This window comes from Oryx dammah, unplaced genomic scaffold, assembly GCF_014754425.2.
Source record: "Oryx dammah isolate SB20612 unplaced genomic scaffold, SCBI_Odam_1.1 HiC_scaffold_20, whole genome shotgun sequence".
NCBI lineage: Eukaryota > Metazoa > Chordata > Mammalia > Artiodactyla > Bovidae > Oryx > Oryx dammah.
Window position 1 is genome coordinate 40,893,861 of NW_024070204.1, and position 9,906 is coordinate 40,903,766.

A 9,906-nucleotide genomic window follows, 5' to 3' on the forward strand; every position below is an offset into this window, starting at 1 on the left:
AGATAGGTAAAATGAATATTTAGGGAGTATTACTGGAACAGAATATTTAACCTGAAGGGAAAATGCAGATTGATGACTTAGTAACCAGACAATTACCATCCATTCTCAGAAATGGTTTGCTCACTTCACTAATGGCAAAGCTATAAGAAACTGGCCTGAGTGCTGGGATAATGGAGAGTTTATTGGAGATTCAGGAAGAAGAGGCACCTGCTAGAGTAGGTGGAGTTTGCATTGCTGAAGACTTTTATGCATAGAATATAAACTGCATGTTTTAGATGTTATACATCCAAAAATGACTAGGCTACTGGCTCTAAACATAACACAGGATGCTAAGGAATGATGATGGATGACTTTCCCTTGCTTCAGTGAAAAATAAGGGGTTTAGAAACCAGGGAAAAGGGGGAAAAAAAGAAAACTAAAGAAGGAGGAGAAAATAGTGAAGTAGTGAAAGGATGATAATGCATCAAGGATTCACACTACTGATATTTCAGATATATAACTGCCTCAATATAGAAACACTAGAAAGCAGTTGATGGGCCTTGAATTGTAGACTCTATGAAAATGTCAAGATATCTTCAAACAAGGGCAGTGCCTCAAAAAAAAGTTAAGGATGAGCTAACATACATTTATTAACATATTAATATATGTTGATCAGAAAACATGTCAACATAAGGTTCTTGAAAGAAAATAATAATGATCATAGAAAAATACCTGTTAAAAAATTCTTAAGTTTGCCATTATGATTATTTAATTAGAATTTATTTTTAAAGTTCTTAAATTTTGCTATTTAGAATTAAGTTCCAGTTAGCCCACACTATTCATAATTAAGCTGTAGTGAAATTATTAGGTTATATTTAGTTGACAGTTACTTGAAGTTGGGGATATATTGACTTAACCAATACTTTACCTCATCTATTATGGTTAGTTAAATGATTCATTAATATCTTAATGTCATCGTTCATTGTAGGAAGCATGCTAAACATTTGAAAATTCCTCATTAATGATAACACACATAGTGACAGATTAGATATAGGTAGAGGTAGACAGGTCTAGGTTGAGGAATTATTAGGTGAATTATAAAATGAGGCAATGCTTTACTGCCAGCACCATGAATCTATCAAATGGTAATTGGATGCACGTGTTAGCAGCAGTAAAAAGTCACTGTCCAGTTGTCCACCTTACATGGGAATCTACTCTGAGTGTCGTCTTTGATTTATTGTTCCAATTAGAACATGGCGTTCAAAGAAAAGAACACAACTGACCTGATTTAAAAGGAAGGGGACCTTTAAAGCCATTATTTTTTGAGTGACCTGGCTCCCATTTAGATATCCGGGAACATTCTATTTGTGCAAAATCTGACTAAATCAATACTTGGTTTTAAACTAATTCTGTAAAACATCAACACTTTTTGTTTATTAATTGGGTATCAGAGTGTCACTGGTGGCTTCCCAAGAAGCTGGTATATATTCTTACACTGATCTTAAAGGCACGTTTCTAGGTTATCATTTGTTATAACTGACTGACTAGCACAGGTAGAAGTAAAAGGCACTGACAAAAAAGAGTGCCGATTATGAAAAGCAAGTGCTTTTGGTATGCAAAACCAAGCAACAAGTACCATTTTTCAAAGGGCAAATGTAAATGATCTTAATACTTTGCAATATACATGAAAAATTAAGATACTTCTGCATAAAACAACTTAAGACAAAATGAGGTTCATTACTTTTCTAGATTGTAATAAAACGGTGTTAAAATTACAGTAACATAAATTGTATGCCCAATTTTACTGGAAAATTAAAGGAGAACTTTAATTTCTGGGAGGGAAATGCTAATATTTTACTTACATTAAGCAAACATCAACTATTAATCCTGACAAATGTTGGAATAGTAGTACTAAAAATGTCATCTGAATTACTCTTCATTGCTAAGTTCACAGAATTAATGTTAAGATAGATTAAAATCACTTTGAACTAATACACATGTATGACTCTTCCTTCTGAAGCATAATAAAGAAATATCATTTGTACTCAATTTTGGATAAGCATACAGACATTTAAGGCTTAGGAGAGATGGAGATATTCATACACAGCTCATAAACGTGAGGAATATTAGCTCCATTTCAAATGAGCCTTCAACTTTTTTCCAACATTTTGGCTTGTGGAAAGTCAGACATTTGAATAATAAATGGGGTTTGCCTCTGAACATTAAGGTAATTGTATAGGAATTTAAAATGCCCATTCAGGTTCTACCATAAATTTATTAAAAATGAAGAAATCACCTGGATTGAGGCTTTTCTCTCTAAATTGAGTAGTAAAAAATACAGAAGAAAAATGCATGCAGTGGGGTTTCTTTCACTGTATAAAACACAATTCTTCTTTTAAGTTCTGTGCTTAAACAATACATTGAAAAGACTTATTTTTAAAGAATGATACATACTTTTTTGGTACTAGATTACTAAACTACCCAAAAACCTAGAGATTGAGGTCTCTAAATTCTCATACTCCTTTATTAGCATGTGATTTCTGCCAACTGTTCTCTTGAGTTTCTTCTAGTAGATGGTTATAAATTAGGTTTATAAAGAGGAAACTCTCTGTAATTGTGCATTTTTAACGGGCTTATGATAAATCCATCAAAGTGGAGGGTCCATATGGTAGGAATGCAGTAAAGGTAACAGGACAGTGTCATGTAAACATTAAATAGTGCCTTCCACCTTCATAAATCCTCAATCCTCATGACTAAATGCCACCAGTTGTAAATTATGCAACCAAATTTTAGAAAAAAACTACAGCCTAAATAAGTTATCAGTGGAAATCATAAGCTGTGTATGTTTTCTTCCCAGAAAACTGTTACATATTTATTAGGAGATAATATTCAAGTCCTTATTTTCCTCAAAAATGATATCCTTAACCTTATTTAACTTCTTAAAATAAGCAAGAACACTGGAGTGGGTTGCCATGCCCTTCTCCAGGGGATCTTTCCAAGCCAAGGATTGAACCCAGGTCTCCTGCATTGCAGGCGGATTCTTAACTGTTTGAGCCATCAGGAAAGCCTACAAAATAAGCTCTAATCCTGATTAAAAAGTCATAACATAAACCTTGATTGAGTACAGGGCAATAATCTATCATTTCTATGCGGTGAAGTACCTTTGATTTGTAGTCGTTTTAAAACTTTAGGTCTCTAAGATTTGCTCCTATTAGAGTCATACATCAGGCTTTCTTCAGAAGTTTCTTCAACAGCCCAATTTCACACTTGTATTTACAATCAAATTGTTTTATTACATGTGGAAACCATGAAACATTTGGTCCTCAGCTGTAAACTATTACTATATTTATGATATTCATGGATTTTTCTTAGTCATGTATTTCTAATGCCTTCTGTGAGATGGATGTATGTGCATATTGTGTACCCTAAACAATTATATTCTCAAACATAATATTAAAAGTGATATTTCACACAGAGTATGCACTAACATGGTCTGATACTATGTTGCCACCTGCAATGATAACTTTAACATAGTTCATTCTGCTCCACTGAAATTTTACTTATCTTTCAATTTCTTTCTGATGAAAAACTGGTGTACATAGCAAGAAGCAATTAAGGATATGGATAATTTGTTTTTCAGAGTTTCCTGTGGCATCTACTTCTGATATATTGACATCAAAGTTGCCAGTAGTAGAGAGGTAGAAGAAATGTCATAAAACGAAATCAACTTTGGCTTGAATCTGGCTCCGTCAATTTCCAGTCGAACGGCCTTGGGCAATTTATTTTTCTTGAGGGTTAGTTTTCATATTTGCAAAATGTGGATTTATCTAAATCATAGAATGATTATGAGTGTCAAATGAGGTATATATTTAAGAAACAGGGCAGAGCCTGCATACTCAGTGCACACTGATTTCTCTAATATCTTCCATACTCCTTTCCTGAAAGTACCAATTAGTGGTATGGCTTTCCATTTTGAAAATATCTATCTTCGACTCTCTCAAGTTTAGGGATGCATTTTCTTTTCACTAGGCTCCTATTGTCTATAAGTGACAATCATGGGAGTAACCCACAGCTGTTTTACTCACATCCAGAAATAAGACCGTCAGTCCCAGTTGCAAGGGCACCTAACAGCTGTATCCAGCCTTTCTAGTAGGCCAGAACTGGAGCTGAGTGGTAATGTTTCAAGGGCAAAGCTCTAGATGTAAAGAATGATAAAACAAACCTAAATGAGCCTGAGCATATCTAGTGACAGATACACCACAGCTATTCTAAATTATTCAGGCTTTCTCAGACTTCTAGCAGGAGAAACATAATTCATCACTGTTCCCTTTATTCTACTCTCACATAATGGCAAAGGAGCAAACAAAAATTACCCCATCACTAAAAAATTATAATAGTCACTTGAAATGGAGAAGAGTTTCTCTAGCATATGTATTATTTTTAGAACCATCCGATTTCTGGGAGCCAACTTTGGAAGTAGAAGCTAAAAATGATTTTGCAGTGCTAATGGGTGATTTCCTTACTTCTCTTTTGTTAGCATTTTGCTGGCAGAAAGCCAGTGAAACAGTCATTTAATTACTCAGGACATTACAAACATGTAGCCTGTGAGATAAGCTGTTACTGTATTTTAGCAGCAATAATACTAGGGTCAAAAGTAACAAAGAAAATTAAGCTTCAAATAATAATAAGCTTCAAATAAGCAAACCTTAAAAGAACAGCTTTGTACATTGAGAATAATTAATAACTTGTTTAGGAAAATGTTACTGAAATGTGGTTTTGGACAAGGAACACCAGAGGTTAGATACCCTAATATTTAACAGGCTACCATTTGGTGGGCTGGCTGGCTGATTACCCTGTAGGCATGGCAAAGTTTGTTCTCATGTAATTATGCAACATTTAGACAATATCTTAATGATACCATGTAGTTCAGCTGAATCAGTCCAGCTGGAAATTGTAGCAGCATTCTGATTACCCAGCCACATGTGAAATTAAAGCTTTTTCAACCTCTACTATTCACTTGTTATGTTTTGATACAGATGTTCTTGGAAAGCTTAAATTATTTATGGTTTGCCATTAACAGAGCAGGCTCCACCTCCTTTCATTTCAACCATTGATTAGGATTGCATTACTATATAAGATATTATAATTTTAACAAGGACTATCAGTTATAATTTGTCACATGGAAGACGTATTAGTGTCCCTTAGACAGGGTGAAAATTTTCCACTTGTTTTTATGTGATAGAAATCATATACTTTTCTCTTTGCAGATAATTCTTACTGTAAAAATATATTTTAATGTGCACCCTGGAAACCATCTTACTAAATGGTTAATCACACAGTGTACATTATTTTAGAAAATAGTAATTTAAGACACATAAACTACTATAATTGGTCCTTATATCACATTATAAAGACACTTAAAATACAGCAATAACATTGTTATTTGTAAAAAAGTTTTGCTCAAGAATAACACTCTGAAATTTTATTATATTTCTTTTGAATTATTTCCATGAAGTAAAAATACAAAGAAAGATTTCAGTCCCTGTCCCAGCTTACTCTTCAGTAAGTGTTGGACCACTTCTTCCCCATCATCCTACCTGGATGGTACCATAACTATTTTGTTTTAGAAGTGAATAAAAATATTAAAAATTTAATCAATAACCTAATATCTATATATCATATCTAGTAAATTCCTGTAACAAATTATAGCAAAAAGAGTCATCATAACTGACTTTATTTCAGTTATTTCTAATGAATAAAAGCAGGAAAAATATAGATACGTAGTGGAGTACAGGTTCATCTCTGGTGATAAACATAAGATGGAATACTTTAAAACACTTATACAAATATTTTTATTACTTGTAAACATATTGCTAATTTTAGGACATGGAAGTAGCAGCTGAGGAGGAACATAAGTTAATTTTGAATGTGACTCCGCAAATAAGAAAAATAAGTCTTACTCTTGTAAATCTTTATTTTAAAAAGATAATGCTAAGTTTTGATTAACTGTCTTTCCCATTAATACCAGATACTTTCTGGGCTAAGGAATCTGAAATCTATGACTCTCATATTTAAGTTAGCTAGCAAATATTAATATATGCTTGGAATTCCCAAACAATTGACACAAAAAAGTCCCTTGAAAAGGTGACTTGGAAGCACCATGGAGATAACGCTAAATGGTCATTAAAGATGTTTAAAGTCATTGTCTACTGTCTTCAGTGTGCCATTACATAGCCTCCAGATCCTTTCAAATTGCAATCAATAGAGGATGAATAAGTCTCACCACTTGAAAGTAAGCAGGAAAGGAAGCCAACAGTGTAATCTGGCTTTGCTGGGCTGATTCAAGAAGAGACACAATGTCCACCCCTCCTCTTCTAATTCTTTCTCCCCCTACCCAGCCCACATCCCTGCAAGAAAGAAAGAAGAGAAACAGCTAAGGAAGGAAAGAAAGAAAGAAGGAAGGAGAAAGGAGAAAGGAAAAAAGGCAAGAAATCAAAGGATGGGGGCATACTTTGTACTGAGGAGGAAACCTCATCCTACAGGATAAACTATAACCATGGAAACAGACTTATGACTTTTACTTTGAAAATAAAAGAATGACAATGAAATTTGTGTGAGGTCTGTGTGACTCCAGTCCCAGATGTTTATAGCACTGTAGTACTATGCCTCTGCAATATGAGAGGTTTCAGAAGAAACGAGTACAACAGGACACCACAAAGCAGCGCATATGCTATTGACAATGCAGACATGAGCATCATGTTACCAAGAGAGAAGGCAGGCAGAAGACAAATAGCAGCGGTGGTGCCTGCAAAGCTAACTTCATGGACTGCAATCACTCAAACCAACAAGAGGGACCAGCGACAACAACAAAAAATCAAAACCAGAAAAATGTTTTCCTCCTGTCTACACTGGTGGTGGGGTAAAGAGAAAGGGGGGAGGGGAGAGACAGTGAATTTGACTTTTCTCTCTTAAATAAAGTTCCCATTAAGTCCCTACAATTGACAGCGGATAATTATTTTCAGCTTGAGGAAACTGTCCTGAAACTCTTAATATGATTGCCAGCGAAAAGAACAAAATGTGTTTACTTGAGCCATTTCCAGAAGGGAGGGAAAGGAGACCTTGGGGTGAGGTGGGGAAGGACGATGGAGCAGAGAGAGGCATCTATGCACTGAGGGAACTCTTGGGCGCCCTGCGTGGTCCCGCGAATGGCAAGCCAAGGAGACAGGGCAGATGGGGTAGCAAAGAGAGTGGGGGTGTTGAGGGAGCGCGCAGTGGGGAGGGGGTGCGAAGCACAATGTATACACGGGGCGGGGGGTGATTTAGTGTGAAAGTATTCCACTTAATCATTTTACAGGAGTTGGGGACGTAAATATTTAGCTGGCCACATCTGGAACAGATTTTACCCCCCTTGTGGGGTGGGGGTGGATAATTGGAAGGAGGGGAACACGCATTTGTTACTTACTGTACGGGCAGTTCTCCTTCTTGGTACCGCTGACCTTCCCGTTCTCAATCTTGAGAAAGTACTTGGTGAAAGAGAATAGCTTTCTCCAGCGGACATCTCCTTGGAGGTGATTGTAGCTCCGCACATGCCTCCCCGCACTGGAAGGCAAGGAGACGGACGAGGAGGAAGAAGAGGAGTTGGTGGCCCCTGGTGACACCATGTCCTGATCGAGGACTTGGCAGGTGACAGGGACGGAAGACACCAAGAAGAGCAACAAGAAGCAGCAGCAGCAGCCGGACAGGTGGGGAAAGGCTGAGGCACAATGTGTCAGAATCCATTTCCACATTGTACTGAAACTCTCGGCACTGGAAATTGTCTCATCAGAAGGAACATACTGGAAGGGTAAGACCTGGTGCGAGGCAAGGAGACAGCTGGAGGTGGCGGCCACTGGTTAGCTCCCTCTGGGCTCGGATCTGGCCAGAAGTGAAAGCACCAACATCCATAACTCCGCGGAAGGGCCGGCTGCCTCTCCTCGCTCCTTTCTCGGATCCGCTGCCGCGCGCGCGCCCCTGGGTCTCCTGGTGAATGTGGACGTGGGTGGCCGCAGTAGCAGGAGCTGGTGGTGGTGGTGGTGGTGTGGGTCAGTCTCCCTCCTCACTCCCCCAGGAGTTTACTTTGTTCTCTTCTTCACTCCTTTCTTCACCATGTTAAATGCAGGGGAAAAAAAAAAAAGTCTGAAAAACAGATGACAGCACGGTGAACAAAACCCAAAAGGGCTGGGGTGGGAGGCTGGGGGCGCTATCTGCGCCCCGGTGCGGTTGGCAGTGTCCGCACCAGCCCCCGTTCGCTAGCCAGCTCTGAAAGTGTGTCCCTCGCAGTTGTCAGAACCGGAGGCGGCTGCCGGGGTAGCCGTTGTTTTCTTCCCCCTGTTGCTTTCTCTTTTTGGTGGTGCCTGTTGATTTGAAGCCTCCAGAAAGTCACTTCTTGTTTGGGGTGGCGGGGGGGATGGCGGTTGGTGTTTTGTTTGGCCCTCTTTCCCTCCCCCCCGCACCCCCCTTCCTTTGGAAAGCCCGCTTGTAAACAGGTTGAAGCCTGGAGTCTAAATGTCAGTGATTCTAAGCCAGAGGTGGGCTCTGCCTCCGCTGGTCAAACCTCATTTGCAGGGGTGGAGAAGCGGAGGTGGGGGGGGTGGCGGGGGGGTAGGAGGGAGGGGGTCAAACGGCGGTGGGACATCTGAAACCTTCGGCTGCTGGGAACGCCAAGAAGAGGGAGGGGGAAGGGGCTGGGAGAGCGGGGGAGAGCAGGGGAGCCGGGAGAAGGGAGCGTGATGCCTTTGCCCGGAGCTCGGGGGCTGCGGGACCCTGCCCTGCCCCCGGGGCCGCCGCAGCCTGCAGCCTCCGCCAGCGCCTCCAGCTCGGGCTAATTGCAGCGAAAGCGTCCCTGTGCTCGGCGCGCGGGTGACCGGTGTGAGCTGTATCCTCGCGCTTTCCGAATGTTGCTGCCTTCCAGTCTGAACCAGTCTCCTCTGGGGAGCCCCTTTCTCACTTGTTTTCCACCGTACGATTTTTTTATTTTTTTTATTTTTTTGGCAGTGAAGTACTTGAGAGCCACCTGGAGCCTGGTGCTTGGCTGACTTTTTTTTTTTTTTTCCCTTCGCTCCCAGGAGGGGAGGGGTGAGGGAGAAAGCAGAAGATGCTGAGGATAAACCTTTTAAAGCAGCAGATTATAAACTGGTGGGGCAAGCAGAGAAAAGGAAGACATAATTAGCTTCCTTTCCTCCTCTTCTGCCAGCTTCCAAGGAGGTCTCTTGCTTTAATGAATCTCTGATTTCTCGCTTCCGTTGCTGAAGTAAAAAGTTCACACTTTGGCCCTCTCTGCCTTTTAAGCTCAGGGAGATTTATCACCACCCTTAAAAGTCTCCCCTCTCAGCGCAAATGAAATCAGGAACCGAAATGACCGATTTCTAATTGCTCACAAGGGTCATTTACAGAATAACGCGTGCACTTCAAAGCGAATTCGCCTTTATTGAGATTGCGAAGATTTAACCTTACGATTTGGCAGAATATTCTGTTTTGGTAGGCAATTTCCTTTGCACTTTGCCATGAAGGGGTATTTTTTTTTCTTCTGGCTTCAATTTTAATGTTTAAAAGGCTCTATTTTACAATATAACTGCACCACCAGTCACCCTCTTTTTTTTTTTACTCACCACCACTCTTCATCGCTGACAGACTTGCTCATGTCTCAGGTACAGACGGAATCAAGTCCTAGACTAGGAAGCCTTTGCCAAGGATTAAGAGGCACAAAGAAGGAGCTACTGTGATAATCCTTTCAAATCTGAGTGAGAATTCCTGGAGATTCTCTTCAAGAACGACTCTAAACTAGGGAGAGCTTGACCGGGAGGAGCCACTGAAGATAAATCATATAAAGTATTTATGTGAGGCAGGTGGACACATGGAATTGCCAATATTTTATGGTTTTTGACCTTC

General features: G+C 39.7%; 1 protein-coding gene across 1 annotated transcript in view; it reads right to left on the reverse strand.

Moving 5' to 3' along the window:
- The window catches only part of FGF10 (fibroblast growth factor 10), a 96,875-nt gene extending 87,648 nt beyond the window's left edge, over positions 1-9,227 (reverse strand). The window contains exon 1 of the mRNA XM_040262463.1: positions 7,442-9,227. Coding sequence (XP_040118397.1) covers positions 7,442-7,766 — 325 coding nt within the window. The 5' untranslated portion in view covers positions 7,767-9,227. The remainder of the gene's footprint in view (positions 1-7,441) is intronic.
- Between the last annotated feature and the right edge of the window lie 679 nt (positions 9,228-9,906).